The 20,265-nt window shown below is 39.9% G+C and overlaps 1 protein-coding gene across 5 annotated transcripts in view; it reads left to right on the forward strand.

The window, feature by feature from the left end:
• Nucleotides 1–20,265, forward strand: part of LOC146831538 (cadherin-7) — a 278,421-nt gene that overhangs the window by 133,481 nt on the left and 124,675 nt on the right. For all 5 annotated transcript variants that reach the window (XM_085605883.1, XM_085605887.1, XM_085605884.1 and 2 more), the window contains exons 4-5: nt 4,650–4,769; nt 15,890–16,057. In XM_085605883.1, the coding sequence (XP_085462009.1) occupies nt 4,650–4,769; nt 15,890–16,057 (288 nt within the window). The remainder of the gene's footprint in view (nt 1–4,649; nt 4,770–15,889; nt 16,058–20,265) is intronic.

The following is a 20,265-nucleotide window of genomic DNA, read 5'->3' on the forward strand; positions in this document are numbered from 1 at the left end:
CTGCTGCTACAATGTACTTTTATTCACCAGTCTTGCAGCCCTACAGCACTAGTTTCTGCACAGTGTCCAAATCATGCACCTCCATTCAATCTCTGGCTGCCTGCTTTGGAGGGAACTGCACTTGCACTCCCCGCCCGCCACACATATACACATATAGATTAAATGGCCAGAATAGGTAATGTCTTGTGCTTGGTCAGCCAACACACAACATTAATGAGTAGAAAAAAATGACATGTTTCAAGGCGATCAAACACGATAAAAGTCAGAGAGAAAAGAAGGATTTTGCATATGTCTGATGGACATTATGCCAAACGTATGCTTCATTGGGGTTTGAGCAACTGGGGATCCTTTGAGTAATCCTGGGGAATGAATGTGGCAAGATACGGACCCTTTGCATGATGGCATCTTTACAAATTCAGTGACAGCTATATGGGCATGTTTGGTGATGGCTTCCTTGTCATGCATGCGCCCACCCACATTAGTTATTGGCTATGTGTCAGCATGTACCAAGTACATCCTTTATAATATATTCTTATTTATTGGAATTTATTTCCATTTGTTCAGCTCTGTATTTAGTTGGAGATAGTTCACAAGATCGTTACAAAACCCAACAAATGTACTGCAAAAATAGAGATAAAAAAGATCGTTATATAAACAAAAAACATCGAAATGTTCCTGAAAACATATGTCAAAGTGCAAGGCCCTTAACTAATAGGGATAGTGGGATAGTGCTTTGAGGGGAAAATGGCTGTAGAGAATTCACTGCACACCTAAATATAGATAAAGGGAAGCTTAGAGTATTTACCCCAAAAAGAACTAACTGTTGTTGAAAAGAAAATTGAAATTCCTCTAAAGAAATTCAGTTGAAGGGATGAAAATGGTTAGGATGCAATATCGAAAAACACTGGAATTCACCAGTTATGAAGAGCAACACAATCATAGCTCCTCCAATATATTTAACTTGTCCTCACACATCATGTCAGAATTAGCGTCAGAGAACACAATGTGAGGGAGAAATTGTGCATTGCATTTCATCACTTCAGTAGGGCTTGGCACACTTACCATGAATTTAACACACTGAGTACATTGACTCCCACCTGTTGTATACATGAGTAATCCATTATTTCACACCAAAACCTGGTGCCCACTATTCTCTCTTTAGTATACACCCTCTTGTTCTATCATTCAGAGCCTGACTGTGTGCCCATATTTTGTGAATTCTCGTGCGTAGAGGTTGGGTAACCTCTAACCGTGGAGGTTAAGGTTTAAATTGGTGTGTGAGGCAGGATAGCTTAATGCAGACTGCCAAATTCCCCACCCTGTCCCTCTCTTGACACATTTGGGGTTCACAGCCTGTTGAACACTTGCGTATTCAGAAATATGCTTGATTTCAAGGTTCTGTATATCGGAGTTGGTAAACTGATTATGCCTAGTCTGGCAGCTCTGTTAGTTTCAAGTTGTAGATCACTATGGGCTGTGAATGGAGTCTGAACAAAATGGTGTACAGCCAAGATGTGTTACGGCTTCTATGTGTACTCTAAAAATAAGATCTGCCTTCAACCCTTGCTTTTTCATGGATGAAAAGTGATCAGGGATAAATCTCCTTTCAGGCTAATGTCTCAGTATTTCAAAACTGGTCACCAAAAATAACTGGAAACTGGTGTTTTAGATATATTATAGCACAGCAAAACTCAGCTGAATTCATACGGCACTGTCACACTAGATGCACACCAAAAAGGCTGAATGAGCAAATATACTTTCATCCTTTGAAATCAGTCTCCGAATTCATTCAGTGAGCTCTAGATCAGACAACTACGGTCACAACCACTTGAAAAATGCTTCATACAGGAGCACAATTTAACAACTGTGAGTTGTAGAGAGAAAATAGAACTGGAAACGCTTGCAGCACCCTGATATGTGCTATATATTAGAAAATGCGTGATTGTACTTTTTTGGGTCAAAGAACTGAAGAACTTTTGCCTGCCACAGAAAAATTGTGCTGCCTCTATCAATTAAATTGTGCTGGTGATTGCCAGTTGGCTTCACTGGCACTTATTGCAGGGAACATTGACTTTTTGGTACGTTTTGCACTGGCCTGGTCCCAATATATAGAGCAGAAAAAGAAAACTGATTTCCAGTCCCTCTCTTATTTCCACTGAAGTCAGGGATACAGAAGGATCACCAATGGAGTCATTCATTACTCATGGTAGGAAATAGAATACGGGCTACATTAACACTCCTGGACAAGGCACATGCTGAACCAATTGGCCGCCAGCTAACGGGGGGGTTGGGGCACCAGTAGTGGTGCTGCAGTAGCTGATAAAAAAAAAGAGAGGTAAGGCCAGTCTCCCCAATTTGGAGGACTGCTGCTTTCTTTTTTATTACAAATTCAGCAATGGATGCATCATATGTCATGGCATAATATGAATTACATGTGTACTTTTAAAGACACATCACATCAAAGGCATTTTCTTTGGTGAAATTGTGTCATATTACTGTATCTTTAGTATGACAAATATACTTGCTGCTCTACATACAGTATTTCTAGCGATTGCACATTTAGAATTGGTGGTTGCTAACACGGATAAGATGGATCACCACTTGTTTGATTTCTCGGTTGATGACTGATACTTTTGGTGACTCCTCCATCATTTTGCATCTTGGCAGCTGGCCATACTCTTGTCCTCTGAGGGTGCTTTGTTCCACTCACCCTGAATCTATCTTCAGTTTGGTCATAGGAACTTGTCTTGGTTATGGTGTTTCTCTATGCAACTCTTGTTAATGTCTGGGCTGCCAGGGCAGAAGAAGGCACCTATGGGTTTGGTCAGACCTGAGAGAAGGAGTTGCACAGTATTCAGATATGGAACCCACAGTAGAACAGAGGTCTGGATGAAGTTTATGCTTAAGAGAAGGTAGCGGATGGTCCAGTGCTCTCCACCCTTTGCTATTGAACTTCAGGAGAGCGCAGTCACTGAGGTATGCGAGAATTGAGTGCAGGTGAAGCTAGGAGCTGAGGTAAATTGAGCTGGGTACTTTTCCATGTGAAGCACTGTGTTATACAGTGTTGGAATATGCATATGTGAGAAGCTGGGAGACCACTTCTGTGGAGACAGTGTGCCGGAAGGCTGGTAGAGCCGAAAACCTGACTTAAGTCTATACTGCTGCCTTTTTAAGCAGATTTTAGAGTTCAACAGAAAAGTTTAGCTGGTAACTTGATAATAGAGTGGCCTGATTTTAATATGACAAGATTTGAGTGGATATTATATGTGTTTTTAGCAGATATTTTGTGTCTAACATGGGATCAACTTTTAAGAAAGATACCACGCTTTTAGGAAATAAACTATTCTGATTATCTGAGTAAGTGGTTATTTTATTATCACTTACTTGTGCATTAATTTTGGGCCAGATAATGCAGATAACCACATAGTTGCTTTAAATCATTTAGACGTTAGCAGTTTTTACTACTGCAAATTATTTTGACCAAACATTCTGGAGTCTGAGATATTGCCTGCATACTATTGAGGATTATCCAGCAATGAGCAATAAGGTTTGAATTGAACTCTAACTTTTCTTTAAAGTTTTGAATGCTTTTTTAGGTTCTATGTGTACTGTACCAAGTCATCAAAACACACACTAGATTGAACTCATATCTATTACGGATATATACATGAAAATGACTATCACGTCATATTTTGGAACGAAAGGGCAACACTAGTCTTTATAAATTCTAACTTTTAACGTGCATTAAAAATGTAAGTATGTATTCAATAAGATTTTTTCTTAACTTCAGTCATGAGCAGAACAGTTAGGAGTACCACAATTTAAAATATGCCAATCCAAAGTATGTACTATATATTTATTATAACTTAATAAACTCTACAAAGACACAATGAAGAGATGTTTGTCATGTAAAATAAGAGTAGTAAAAATGGCGAACTCTATAATTTTGAAAAGTTGTTTTTTCTCAAAAAGAAGAACCTCCAATTTCAAAAAGAAGTTACTATAAGTTCATCGTTAATGAAAAGGAATGAGCTAACATCAGTTAAAAGGATAGACAATAAGGAATACTAGAGGAGTGTGAAGAAAATAAGATTCTTAAAACTCTTTGGTCGCTTACTATTAAACATAGATCAGGCAAGCACCTGTTACAGATTTAATTAGACACCATGAGGCAAAATGATAAATAATATAATTATAAAGTAGCACTATACGAGAGACCACTTAAATAAAGAAGCATTATGCCCCCAAGAAAGTGAAGGTAATGAAACAACTGATTGGGAAATAACTGCAGCTTTTCCAACACATTCCAGTACAAAACCATTTATAGATCTATTTACAGCATGTAGGAAGGTAATGATACCTCAAAAGACCTTTCTTAAGAATTAATATAGTGGAAAGCAGGACTTTCAGGATAAACTATTAACATACCAATTATGAAAAAGGTCACTGTTGTTTAGGTCTCATCATGCTGAGAAACATTTTTAAGTTTGGGGTTGTCCCATGAGTGTTGGGGTGGATTGTAATTCGGTTATGTTCTGATCATTTTTGTCAGTCTGCATTACAGAGTTTTCAAAAGGTATACAATTTCCAGTGTACTGCAATAGGGAGTATAATTGTGTTTGTCTAACTTTCCACTTCATTGCTTATAGGAACATCTGTTTTGCAAGTGACAGCTACCGATGCAGACGATCCTACCTACGGTACCAGTGCTCGAGTGGTTTACAGCATTCTACAAGGACAACCCTATTTTTCAGTGGAGCCAAAGACAGGTATAGAAGATGAATCTCATAAAACACAAGCTTTTGCACAATTCATTGTCATTGATATTGACTTTGCTTTCCTGCTTATCTCTCTGCTCCCACTGTGATTTTTGTACCTGCCACAGCAAACCTCAAAGTGAAATTGAGCAGTGGAGAAAACAACGTCCTTCATTAATATTCAGCAGACTGGATTGTTTTGTTCAGTGTGCCAAATGGTACAACTATGTGGTGTGCCTACAAATAGGAACCTCAAAAGAAGATGGGCCTTATTTCATTTAACACACTAGATCACTCTGTTGTATGTTTTAAGATCATGAGACTATTTAGTACGGTTGTTGAAACAAGGCATATTAGCATTGCTTTATCTTACCAGATAAGAAAACATCCACCAAGAAAACAGCACTGACAAAAACACATATTCTGTCTCGCAATGTTGAATATATCCTTTTTACATTGGCAAACAGAGAGCTTGCAAGCCGCTAAACGCAATAGTAAAGGATATTCAGTTTGTGCACCCTATTCTCTTACATCACAAAGAAGTTATAAGATGCTGTTCATTCTAAAATCATGAAACTAAAAAACTGAAGTAATGACTTATGATTTCTTCTAAATATTTAAAATCATCTCTATACTTTCAAATTGTGAAATCCTGATTTTTGATCAAAAGAAGTTATTAAGATGACAGGTATATCATCCTTCAAGTGTGACAATTTCGGCTAGATTTCATGACCTCCAGTAAATAATACAAAATGTCAAAGTGGTAAAGCAAGCTCCGAAAGTGAAAATAAACTAACATCAAACTTCACAGAAACAAGCCCTCCACTAGTCTTGAAACTGTTTCATGAATGATATTTCCCTTATATTGCTTCCCTCTATGGCATAGTTTGTGTCCCGTAGTCCAAAAAAGCACATTTGATCTGAAGATGCAGTGCTCCTCAGAGAAACCTTGGTGTATCTAAGAAGGGGCCTCCCACTTTGGACTCTAAGGATGAGATCTGGCACTGAATTATTGCTTGTCCCTGGATGAAAAGTGATCAGGAGCATATCACCTTTCAGGCTTATGTCTTACAAAACTGGAAGCCAAACAAAACTGGAAACTGGTATTTTACATATAACATGGGACAGCAAAACACAAATTAAGTCTAGGGGCTAGCCCACACTGGATCCCTTTGTCCATTCCTGGTGGCAACAATTCCAATCATTGTGGTATAGTAACAACACCCATAAGTGATTCCCAAATCTAAATTAAATCTAGTTATCAGAGTCAGATGAGACTCTTTATATGCACATAGTTTTTGCAATACCCATTGCAGACATTTGAAAGGGGACAGAGTGAAGATTGATGACCCTCCTCTTTAGGGCTTTCTTGTTAGGATGCCCTCAGCTGTTCAGGAGCAGCTTTTTACCTATACAAATTGTGATTACAAAATGGAGGGTGGTTGCTACCCCTACAGAGTATGCATGTATATGGTCTGGCCCTTTAAGGTCTGAGGAATGTGGGGCCATAAACAAAAAAGTCATGCCATCAATCATTCATAGATTAATATGCATTCCTTATCAACATAGCACCAGTACTTAATTCTGATATCATAAAAAAACATTTTTATGATATTCAGTATTTAAGAACAATACATTTATAGTATTTTTCATGAAATACTTTCAAATCACTCAAATTACTATCATCAGTTTACCAGTGTATGCAAATTCAATGAGTTTCAATTAAAAGCAATTAAATATCTTGACAAGCCCCTTTGAGTCCATTCTACATTGCTAAGGCTAAATAAAATCCACAGCTCACGTGATCAAACATTCCATTTCTGCTTAGGATTTAGGTTCCAATGTTCTTCCTCTGTCCCATTGAAGATAAAAGACTTATTGTTCTGATGTTTATCACATTTGTTAAGCCATCAATATGGTTCCATTGGGCATGAATTTTCACACTTCTTTTCAAAGTTATCAGTGTCTATGTGGTGTGTTTTGACCTCATTGTGGGGACTGAACATTTTAGGAGGTCTTCTTCAGGATTGCAAACCACAGAGCATAACCCTTGCTATAATAAATGAAGTGAAAATTACTATACACATATTTACTGACAGTGTAATAAATGTATTTTGTGCAAATTCTAATTCATTTTAGATGTATTGGTTTCTGTTTTGTCTTACGATGTCTGTAAAAATTCAATAAGATAGGGTTTATTAAGGAGCCCGTTGATGTTATTTTTCCTTTGAAACAAAACCTGTGGCCCAATTACTAATTTTTCATGCAATGCAGCAAGGCAACTTGCTGTGGCGATGTTGCATGTAATGGAGGGAGCAGAAATGTGCCATGTGTACAAAGATAAAGCTCATTCCTGTTGTCCCGTAGCTCTAGCACACGGTGTCCTGCCTAGCGCCAACACAGGCACCCTTGCACCATAATGCAAGGGTGCCTGCATTACAAGCAAGATTGGTTTTGTTCAAGAAGGGACTATGTCTTGCACAAAAACAATCCTTAATGGAGTTTCCCTCTTTCTGTGTGTGTTGCAGAATGCAGCATACTTGGAGAGTGAAAATAATGAGGTGAAATAAAGATATTTATTCTCATTACACCATACTGGAGAAGATGTAGCATTTTGATGCATTCCAGATTTAGAAGTGTTTGTAAATCACAGAATGCACCAAAATCCATGGGTGGATTCATGGGAAAGCCCATGCTCCACCCATGGAATGCCTTCCCAATGCAAGGTAATGCAAAACAGCAATACAGGCTGCCTTGAGTTACTTTGAATTTACTGAACCACGCAAAGCCACACAAAGGGTTTTGCATGGGTAAGTAAATCCCAGATAAGGACTTGCATTGTCTTAAGATGACTTACGTCACACAAGGACAACAAAAGGTCCTTAGTAGATCTGGACCCCAGTGTGCAACCATAATGAGCTTGTTTTCACTTATAACACTATATCACCCTTCAATATGAAAATGATGTTGTAAACAGAGGGCACCAAGGTCATCTTATATCCACTTCTTCATGTGCTACGGTTAAAAATATGGTTACTTGAAAGAACAGACCCCTGAAGATTGTACATTTCTAATTATGTGTTGACACTGGCCGCCAGCATGGATTCAGATCAGAGGGGAGGTGTTCTTCTCTGATGATGTAAACTCCATCTAAATTCTGTTGGTTCGTATCCAAACTTTTAGAGATACACTGACACAGAATTGCAGGTGAATGCTGCCCAATTATCCAAAATAGAACACAGTAGCTGCCATTATATTGCAACTTAAGAACACTGATATTAGTGTAATCCTGTGAGTATGTTGCTGTGGTTTTCCAGAACACATAGTTTATTACTTACCATTTCTACAAAATAAGCATTAAAGCCACTCTGAAGCTTTTATGGTGGACTTTGCTTATGCTGCTAACCTGCCTGAGTTGAAGGCCCCTACAATGCAAAGGAGTTCATGGGCATGGATGTAGCACCCAGAAGCTCCCATTTTCCGTAAGCAAAGAACAGAGTTGGGATACATCAAAAGCCAACATCTACATTTATAGGTAAGTTTAAACAAGGCTATCTCTAGCAACACACTCCCACTACCTGCCTTTTTTTATGGTTTTGACGGCCTTTGGGTACATACAGAGGTGCAAGATCCATTAGGACAGCACAGTAGCTTGATCCAGAGAGCATGAGGAGATCCTTAGCGGTCCTGACTTATGCTCTTGTGTCTTTGGAATCCTACACCCAGAGTCAACAGGATCCTTAGGTCATGATACAGCAACGGTTTCAGTCACCGACCAAGACTAAACGAAAAATGTTAGGCTTACCACATCAGTGTACTTATTTATAGCACATCTCTGGGACACTTTTTTGTGACCTACTTTACAGATTGCCACGGTGTTCCTATTGATTATACGCATTGTCTCGTTATCAGTTGTATTGCTCATAGTAAAAGTTTACAAACTTTCATATAAAGTAAAAAGATTTTAGATGGAGAAATGAGAACCTTATTTTAAAGCCAAAATGATTTTTGCACTTGTTTATTATGGACCAGTATATATTTGCAAACAGTACACATGCTGTACAATCAAGTACCTTTTAGAAGTAATAACTCCATGGTGATACTCTGAATTTATCAGGTTAACCTAAGTGATTGTAAATAATATTGTGCGTGTACAATTCAGGCGCTGTATTTCCATTATATTTTCACTGTGTTACCTTTTACTGTATTATTTGATTGTGTGATATTTTCTGTTTGATCTTGTGTTTCACTCTGAATATATAGTTATATGTTTTTAAAGTATAATTTAAGCATGAATTTTCAAACGCTCATAACCATGTTTGGGCATTAATGCTAGGTTTTTCTTGAGTCAGCAAGCATTGGAGAAAAACTGTAAATCATTGTAAAGGTATGTAGAAAACGTCTACTGTTTGATGATGAGATGTCCCCAGTGCTGCAGATTTGTTGTGATGTTAGGGGCGGTTTCTTCATGCCTCTTCTTTCCTTGAAGTGTTAAGCCTCTATAGTTGCATTAAAAATTATCCAAGCCGCTTTGTGCTAACTCGCTGTTTGTGGGGCTCAATACCTCCTCCACTCACAAGCTCCAAGTGACACAAACAGTGACAGTCTGTCCCGAGTATTGTTTGAGCAAGAGAACTCTTGTTTTGGTCCCTGATTCCAGGAGATGGATCGAGATCTGTTCAAGATCTCTGATTGTCATTTATACCTAGTGATGTATCATAAATGTAAACATCTCTGTTCTGAAAATTGTGTATAGCTGCCAAATGCCTGTTAAACACTCTTCAAGCAGCACTGCAAACGAACACCCAAAATAGCTTGCCTACAGCTTTATATTTTGTACAAATGGGCTCATGGCTCACTCTACTTTGGGACTTCTGGAAACACCAAAAGGATTAGCAGTTGCATCTGCACAGGAATATGAAGCACAACTTACTATTTCAGCACTGTACTGTCTGCTGCATGTGTATTTATTTGCAGGGGGAGATGGTTATTTTTTTAAATTCTTATTTACATGCGGCTAGTCCCTAAAGGCACAGACAAGTTAGACCAGACATCAGTGGCGGCTAACATCTACAGGATGGGGGGGCGTACATGGGCAAAAAAGAATACAATTAGAAATGTACTTGAACGCGATGTCCTCTGTTACGCTCCACTTCTCACCTCCAGAACTGGAAGCAGCATCTCCCTTGACCAATCATGACTCTCCTCTCATGCAGCATGAGCCTGCTGTGCCAGGCGAAATGCGTACCTGAAAATAAAACATCTGCTGGTGAATTTACCCCCTGAGTGATCGCTTTACTGGAGTATTGGTATAAAATTTAATGTCCAGCGTGCTCAGCCGGCAACCAGTGATCCCACTTCCTTGGGAAAGGGGAGACAGAAGGAGCAAAAAGCGTTCTTGAGATATATATATATATATATATTCACTGAAAAAACCATAGGTTTCACACACGTTATAGTTAGGAATTAGCATTTAAAAAACCTTGCAAATTCACTGAAAAAACCATAGGTTTCACACATGTTATAGTTAGCTGGACATTTTACTCATAAAAAACCAATGAAATTCCCCCGTTATAGTTAGTGCAGGCAACTATAACTCACGCGACCGCAATCCTCTGCTGATGCTAATACTGTATTTAGACACTTATTTGCCCATGTGTTCTTCCATTAAATTTTAGCTATAAATATATTACAAATATTTTTTTTTCATAAAGACACATATGTCATCAGCAGAGGATTGCGGTCGCGTGAGTTATAGTTGCCTGCACTAACTATAATGGGGGAATTTCATTGGTTTTTTATCAGTAAAATGTCCAGCTAACTATAACATGTGTGAAACCTATGGTTTTTTCATTGAATATATATATATATATATATATATATATATATATATATATATATATATATATATATATATATATGTCCACAACTCCCACAAGGGGAGAATCAGGGTCGCACTCCGTAGATCCAATATAATGCTTTTATTTCAAATTCGCCCTCAGCAGAGAAATCCACAGTAGAATCAACGCGTTTCGGTCTTGCCACAAGACCTTGATCACGACACTGTCTCTTACAATGGAACTCGCATAAGTACCGGCATTCAAGGAACACATCCCACTTCTTGTCATGTGGGGAGACAAGCATTATGGGAGATGTAGTTCGTAAAGAAAACAAATCATTTCACAATTGCATGTTAATCCACAACAATTACATGTATGTGTTCACAAACATCATTAATTTTGATATGTTTTCAAAATCCCCCTCATCTTGCTGATTAAGGTAAATTAAAAATTTGAATTTAAATTTAAAGTATAACAAAGGTCCTAGTGCCATTAAATTCATGCTCCAGGATGGTTCTTATTTGAATAAGGAGTTGAGCCGATTGCCTCCACAATCTGCATACATCATCTCGATATCAATGTAATTATTAAAACCCCTCCATATATATATATATATATATATATGTCCAACAAATTGCTCGAAAGCTTTGGAAGGGCACATTCAGCTTGCCATCTGTCCAGATTGCTTTCAGCATTCGCCCCAACAATCTGGGATTTCCATAATCTTGTTGACGTGTTTCGAGTCACAAGGACTCTTCTTCCTGGGCTGTTTGAAATTAAAGTACGAACTTGTTTGACTGTTGGTTTCACTTTTTGCTGGATGCATGGCCCATAGTGGGCCTGTTCCGCGTTCTTCTCACCGCTTGGCATCTTGGGATCTATAGTCCTGAAATGAGTTAAAACAATTTTTCCTGAGTGGATGTACTTTATTTTTCACATTATGACATATTTATTCCTTATAGTAAGGTCCCGTCATTTGTTGCGATTGTAATCATTTGGCTCTTTGCACTGTAACTAACCAGGATCCAGTTCCCGATCACAGCCTCCCGCTTAGTATCAAGGGATGGTGCTCCTCCCCACAGCAAGAAGCAGCAGTGCAGTAATGTGTCCAACAAATTGCCGGAAAGCTTTGGAAGGGCGCACTCAGTTCACCATCTGTCCAGATTGCTTTCAGCATTTGCCCCAACATTCCGGGATTTCCACAGTCTTGCCAACGCGTTTCGAGTCACAAGGACTCTTCTTCCTGGGCTGTTTGAAATTAAAGTACGAACTCGTTTGGCTGTTAGTTTCACTTTTTATTGGATACATGGCCCCCTAGTGGGCCTGTTCCGCGTTCTTCTCACAGCTTGGCATCTTGGGATCTGTAGTCCTGAAACGAGTTAAAACTATTTTTACCGAGTGGATGTACTTTATTTTTCACATTATAACATATTTATTCCTTATAGTAAGGTCCCGTCATTTGTTGCAAGTGCAATCATTTGGCTCCCTGCGCTGTAACTAACCAGGATCCAGTTCCCGATCACAGCCTCCCACTCAGTATCAAGGGATGGTGCTCCTCCCCACGGCTCAAAGCAGCCGTGCAGTAATGTGTCCAACAAATTGCCCGAAAGCTTTGGAAGGGCACACTCAGCTCGCCATCTGTCCAGATTGCTTTCAGCATTTTCCCCAACATTCCGGGATTTCCATAATCTTGCCAACGGCTGCATGGTAATTGATTATGCAATCCATTTGAAAAGGAACTTCCATTCTAAGTAGAGAAAGTAGGGACAGTTTCAACACCCATTCAATGATTAGCCTCTCATTGGAGAGAGCACCTCTTCTGATTAACCAAAGACTTATGCCACCTTGTCAATCCAACACTTTTCCCTCTTGGAAATACACACCTGTAAGTAAAAATGAAGCCTACTTATCTAATGGCCCCTTTGGTGAAATCATGCATACATAGTAATGCGTTTTTCAATATACGCCTCTCTAATACTATCTTAGGTTACACCTAGGTTTGCCAGATTACTCTATGTATGCTGCACAGTGCAAATCCAGTCCTTGGCTTTCATTTTACAAACTACTGGCAAGGGTATCCGTCAAAATAGGTGAAATTGAGCGCATGACACTCACACAGCTCTCTCCCTAACCCAATTACAATGCTGACAATTAATTTGCTACACCATTTCCTTTATTCTTATATCTTCAAAGGGCCTGGCTTGAATGAAAGCTGCACGCAGCATTCACTAATCCAAAAATATAAATGAAGGACTTTTACGCAATGTCATTGTAGTAGTAGTTAGGAACAGCTGGTTGAAATGGTTGCAAGGCAGATTATTGAATAGTGTGTCCTAACTATTGTTCACAAAAACATCATCCCAGTGAGTTTAATTTTCCTATTATTATCTCCACTGGGCAGTGGCATAAGGTCTCACCAGCATAATGTGCAGCGGGCCCCCTTAGCATTCTCAAACCTTATATATATTTAGTAGTCTTGGCTTAATGGGGATCCCCTAAAGGATTTGGGGCTCCTGCCAATGGGGGGATATATCAGGCACAATATTTATGTCAGACCATATTCTCACTAGGATATTCCGGCACCAAACCAGCATTCTTTTAAAATATTTATTTTGTTTTCCTTTGTGGAAGGAATTATGGCCATTTTCAAAACTTACAAAATATTATATATTGCTTTTTTAAAGTTTAAAGAGGGCCTAAATTAGGAAGCGACCTGAAAGTCACTGATGCAAATTAAATTATGAAATAGGCGTTCCTTGTGAAAAACGCAGTTGCAAGTACACTAGAGTGCCCTGAACCGCATGGGGTATGTTCGTACATGAATAAACTTCCTGTTACTGCGACATGGTCCCTTAATTTCTTGACAGCTTTTAAGCAAGTGCTTCCAGCGTCGTGCATAATGCAAAGCCGCTCTTATTTAAACAAACCTCGTTTACTTTGTTATGAACATTTTCGGATCACAGTTGATGGCTTCACAGCAAGACGTGAAAAAATCCAATAAAAACAGAAACTGCGTCGTGCAAGTTAAACATTACAGCATGAGAAGAAATAAGTAGAATTTCGCTCCAAAGGGAACCACATTGTGATTGGACAGTGCGGCGGCGTTCTGTCTGTCTGGCGGGGAGAGAAACAGCGTAAACTTTACGCGTTGCCTCTCCTTGTCATCATGGTTGTGTGTTTATTTTCCTCAGGTCTCAGAGAACAATGGGGAGGTAGAGCCTTCCTCTGGAAATCAGTTAGCATCCATACAGCATGGCGGGCATGAAATATTCATAACCTCATCAAGGTTTTACCATGTGCATTTATTTATTTTAAGACTATCATGAAGCAAAATGGGACTCTTCTGGATTTTATGGGGCATATTATCAAGCACGGCGTTAAAATTATCGCTGTTTTAGCGGCAGAAAACTGCTGCTAAAGCGGCGATAATGGGCTTGATAATATGCCGCAGAGAATTCCAATAGAAGCCCATGTTGACACCAGAACATGGACTTCTATGGGAGTTTTCCAGGGCATATTGTCAATCCCATTATCGCCGCTTTAGCGGCAGTTTTCTGCCGCTAAAGCGGCGATAATTTTAACGCAATTTCTTGATAGTATGCCCCGTTAATATTAATACTGCTCTGCTCAGTGCAGTACATAATCTAATTGAAGATACTTTTCTTGGGGTGATAATATGAAAAACACGGTTAATGCCTCAGCAGTATAATTCGGAAACCTGATAAGTCGATCTCTTAAGAAGAGTAGCCCTCCAGAAAGAGAATTGCCCCTTCCTGAAACGCCCTTCTGACTTTCTAACCCTCTCCAGTTCAATCTGGGCCCTCCATGTCTATAAAAAAAGAGTCAGAAAATGTCCAGAATATCAAAATCACATAATCTAACGGCAGACTACTTCCAAAACGGTTTTAAGTTAGCATTCGGCTTAAGAAGAAACCTTGAAATAGGTCTTCTGGTCAGTAGTTTTTCATGCCATACAATTAGGGTTACCAGATGTCCTGGATTCCCCCGGACAGCCCGGTTTTCAGAGGACTGTCCGGGTGTCACAACGCTTACATTTAAATACATGTCCCAGTTCTTTAGACAAAGGTGAAGTCATCCTGAAAAAGAGATTTAGGGACATATTATCAAGGACGGCGATACAATTATCGCTGCTTTAGCGGCAGAAAACTGCAGCTAAAAGCGGCGATAATGGGCTTGATAATATGCCCTGGAGAATTCTCATAGAAGCCCATGTTCTGGTGTCAACATGGGCTTCTATTGGAATTCTCTGCGGCATATTATCAAGCCCATTATCGCCGCTTTAGCGGCAGTTTTCTGCCGCTAAAGCGGCGATATTTGTAACGCCGTCCTTGATAATATGCCCCTTAAAAGGTATGCTTTCGTTAAATAATGTATCTGTTTTAGGCAGCGCAGGTTCACGTCTGCTGCAGCAGAGAGGAGAGGCGAGCAGGGGTACGCAGGGTAGAGGCTAGAAGTCTTTCCATTGCTAAAGGGGAGGGGTTTTTATTGTTTTTTTGTTGCACAAATCGGGTCAAGCCAGACACAGAAGTAAGGTTGAAGGCTTTGTTCCTACTTTTATGTCTAGCCTGTCACGGTTTTTGCTTCTCAAAATCTGGTCACCCTACATACAGTTCTCCTATGCTATGTCACACTTATATACTACCATGGACATCACCGGCCTTCTCCTATGTGTATAATTGCACTCGACAGATAAAACTGTCCACCACCTTGTCTGACCTTACCAGCATCACTTGTGATGTTATTATTTGAAAATAAGATTTTATTTCAAATTAGTACATTGAATCAGCGTTATATTAGTGCTGATAAACTACTTAGAAACCATCAATGAATGTATGCTAGTTTGTTTTCAGTGCAGATGTTTGCAGATTGATTCTATTTCTGTGAGGTTTGCAGTTCGTCTTTGCAAGCCTCGTGAGTATTGCCCCAGTTGTTTTCCTGTCTTATGTGACTTTAACAAACAACATGTAAGGCAGATTTTTGTTCTCACATTATAGTAGCACTACTATGCTAATACCGTAGAATTTATGGGATGTGACCTTTGCACCGCTGTTATATATGAAAATGTACGTTTACTTGCATATTGCCAATAGCATGTTGTATTGGGCCACTGTTTTCTATACATGCTTTGTAGTAAGTAAGCCTAGAGACGGAGCTGAGCCTACGCTATAAACAAGCTTAGATGTTGACTCAAACATTGGCCTGATGTGATTTTGTAAGATGTATAGTCAGCATCTGACTAATCTAGGTACCACTTTTCTTCTTCTGTTTAAGGCATCATCAGGACCGCTTTGGCCAACATGGACCGCGAGGCCAGGGACCAGTATGTCATTGTCATCCATGCCAAGGACATGGTGGGACAAATGGGAGGTCTGTCGGGGACAACGTCCGTCACTGTCACCCTGACTGATGTCAACGATAACCCCCCTCGCTTCCCTCGCAGTAAGAGATCAGTTTCTTTCACTCATAAGACCACTAATGATGCACCTCATAGCAGATTTATATCAAAAGTTTTGTTTCCACAGAATGTTAAGGTCGATGAGATGGTTAGTCGCATGTGTTATGAAAGAATATACTTGTTTGCAATTTTTTGTTAGGTTTGATTTTGAGTTATATTAAATTATGTTGTTCTGTTGCATTACGTTATCTTATGATATATGATGTTATGTTATCTTACCTTATATTACGGTACAATTCGCTATGCTGTGGTTTGTTATTTTCTGGTTGAACAATTTTTATGTAACACACATATGTGAATTACTTGTTCCCTTGGCACTTTCATTGCTGCTGTTTGTGTCTGCGGATGTGGGTTGTCCCAAGGATTTTTGTCTCTGGAGCTCTGTATGAATAGATCTTGGAAGATAATATTTTAGGGTCAATAACACTTTCGAAAAAAGTATAGAGTCCTAATATGTACAGACAGACATATTTTTCCATGACAGCTTTGCTTTATTAGAGTTGTGTCGCAGGAACCGTCTTGCACAAACATTCCCTCTTGCAAACTAAATCAATCTAGGATGAGTCAAAAAACAATCTGCCCTCAATTTCCTTGACTTGACCAGAGAGTCTCTTGACTTAACAAGGGATAGGAAAGCAGAAAATATATTTCCAGACTTGAAGAGGCTTGCTCCTAAATTGGCCCATTATATTGCCCTCCTTCAGCGATATTGCAGCTAGGTTATTAGGGTGGAAAGCATATTGACTGACTTTGCCAAATTAGAACAAATGTTCCAAATGTATGCATACACACATTGCCTTTCTGCATCAAGTATGAAAAAAGGAAAACTGATCCACGGCAGAAAGAAAATTACATTTCCTGCCAATAGTTGTCCAGAGTAAACAAAACAGCGAAGGTTAGAGTGTATTATTTGCACACTGCAATGAGTCATCTCCTCATGCTGTGCCACTGTCCTTTCACGGAGATATTTGTTAGCCATTGGAGATTGCATTCTCACCTCATTCATAAAGCTCTGGTAAAAAGTATGTTTTTCATTCGACGGTGTTTTTGATGGCTACCCTGAAATAAAATATTCAGTGACAGACTAGAGTGGAAGTGACAACAACATATCCATTTTCAGGTGTCCACAATGCACACAAAGGCCACACTTTTCCTGAATGTCTTTTTCAAAGAAGTTCATCAAGTCTCTACTATATATTCTGACAGTAGCTCCCTGTGATAAAGCCAAAGGTTTACTCAACTTGGTTTTCAGGGGCCATATTGCTCAAGTTCCATGGGGGTCCAACAGGAGTTTGTGTCTGGATTTTGCATGCCGAGGGCAATTCTGCATTACTGAAGGAACCTGGGCGCTTGCGCAGAATCATACTTCATGCCTGAGTTCTCTCAATATTGCAGTACCTTACTTGCAAGGGGCCGGGACAATGGGAAAATGAGGGAACAACTTTGCACCGTCACCAATGTTGTATTTCCAATGGTGGAGCAGGGGCAAACAGGCTTGTTGTGAAGCACATTGTCTTACAAAGGAAGAGGCAAACAATAAGCATGCCTCCTCAAGGATACCTTTTGAGACGTGTCACTGGGGTGCGCCAAGATCCCCAAGCTTGCAGGCAAGTGTAGTCCCACACTGTTCCTTCCTGCAAGGCATATCTGACCCCATGTTGAAACTCAGGCAGGTCTGCTGCCACAGCAGACATTTCAAACCACAACTGTCTTTCACTGCTGTTCTCTCCCCAGTTGAAGGTAATAGTAAATATTTTTAAATCGGGTGTGCTGTCTGAGTAGTCACTGGCCTCACCGAAAGAGGCTGAGCCGGGCACATGAATGATTTGTGTGCTAAATTAGTTTAATTAGGCCCCAGAAGAGAATTAGCCTTTGCAAATTGCTCCACGATTTATGTCTTGGGCTACAAGCTACTAACTGGGATTTGTTTCTGTTTTGGTAGGCACTCAGATATATATGTAACGAAATTAATATAAATAAACTCATACTGCATCTGAAGTAATCAAGTTTCAAGTTTCTTTTCAGACTTATTGCGTAGGGTTTTGTGTTCAAATTTGATTCTTTGAAAGATTGTAGCCTATTGTCAAAATAAAATACTTAAAATGGACTGATGTATTTAGTATAAATAATACTTGGACAGTGCTGTGTTCAGCGTGGATGTAGCTGCTGTTTGTCGGGTGGTTGAAAACACAGAACACAAATCCCATTGACACAGTTCAAACAAAGGTAGCTTAAAAAATTCTCAAAGTGTGGTTCATCTAAACTTGTTGACTCATTTTGATTAATGTCATGGTGAAGTTTGTGGGCACATGGCAAAGGATATTGTTAATTTTAATACTCCTAATTCACTCTCCAGCCTTAGCAATGGCATATTGAAAACCCAAGTGTAAATGGAACTTGTTTGAATGGTCCAAATGTACCAAATATTTCCAACCGTGAATAAATGTAGAATCTGCTCTCCCCGTTCATGAGAGACATGTGATGTCCCATCCTTATATAATATCTTGCAGATAGAAAATACACTGTCTGCATACATTAATTAAAATGATCATGGTATGTCGCCAGTCCTACTGAAACGAATACAGTGTGTAACATAGGTAGACGCTTCAAGATTAAATCAAAACTTAATATTGTTACTAGATACAACATGCTCTCTAGGTAATTGCATATGAAAACAAAGATATTTGGAGTAAATATTAATGATTTCCTTGAAGCAGCAAATTACAGTAGAGTTAAAACAGTTGTATTTAACCCCTTCCCCGCACATGACGGAACCACTCCGTCATGAGCCACGGGTGCCGTGTGCTCATGACGGAGTGGTTCCGTCATGCTGCGGCAGCTGGCCGCCGCTCCACCCAAGCGGCGCTAATTCCCCGCCTGTGCGGGCGATTAGCGCAGTGGGCGGAGTCGTGACGGAACCACTTCGTCATGAGCACAGCTCAACCGTGACTCATGACGGAGTGGCTCCTTCATGAGCACAGCCCCACCGCGCTGCCCCCAAACCCCCCCCAGCGCTGCAGCGGAATTCCTGCCGCAACCAAGGGGTTAAGCAAGACGCCACCATCATCTAAGATTAAAAACTTCTCTCATCTGGAGTAGCAGTGCACATGTGCATGGATTTGCTTATGGGGAAATCTTTGAGAGAAAGGGTACGTTTCAGCTTTTTTATGACTAGAAAAACATTTTGCTCAAGTCTCAGATCCTGCAGTAAACTATCCTTAGGGTACACCTCAGCCACTGGAACCCACCAACGCCCTCAGATCAGCCTTTAGCCCAGGCACACCCGGTACCGGTAAGAGCGGTGGGGGGGGGGGGGCAGGGCAGGGATGGTGTGGGGAAGTCGACAGACTACGGGATAGGGTAAATAAAATAAATAAATCCACTAGCCTTGCGCTCACCGCATTTCTGAGTCAGCAATGCAGCGAGCGCAAGGTAAGTGGCTTTATTTATTTGTTTTCTATTACCTATGCCATCGTCTGTAGACTTATTTCCCCCCGCACTGCCCTGCCCGCCCCTTCCCTGCCTCATCGCTCCACTGCTCTTACCTGTACTGGCCACACCTGCATTAGCCATAAACTGATCCGGTTATTTTGTGGATTCAATTCAAGGATCCTTAGAGCTTGATAGTGTTGGAGTTTGTGAAGTGTAATCCTGGGCATGTTCTATTATCTCCTTCTGGTTTTGCACAACTGGCTGCCTGAGCCAAGCTTCAAGGATGAATAAATGGTATGCTATTTATTGGCAAATAGCCTGGCTGCTTGATTCTGAGCGTTTTGCACAATGTTTACATCTTTGTCTCTTGCTGTAGTTTAACCTGTGTCACACCAAGCTAAATCAGTGGCAACTTCAATATAAAGTAAAAGTATCTTGTTGGACTGGGCAAAACTTGCAAGGAACCAAGAAATGATGAACATTCTTCATTTCTAAGGCAATTCACCGTTCCACCCTCATAGAAATAAAATGGGTATAAAATATATTGTCCAAAGCTGCTAGTAATCATATAAAGACTAACTGTAAGATTCCTTGCACTCTGAGTGGAATGAGCAGAAACCAAGTTAAAGTGCAGTACGTTCATCTAGTATTTCATCTTTCATCTTTGCCAGATCAATAAACTGAGGGCAATTCTGTTATGAGGAAAACCTATTGTCATCGCCATGGAGATGTTGTGGGAGCATGCGCCCAGTGTATTGAA

This window comes from Triturus cristatus, chromosome 5_1 (assembly GCF_964204655.1).
Source record: "Triturus cristatus chromosome 5_1, aTriCri1.1, whole genome shotgun sequence".
NCBI classification, from domain to species: domain Eukaryota; kingdom Metazoa; phylum Chordata; class Amphibia; order Caudata; family Salamandridae; genus Triturus; species Triturus cristatus.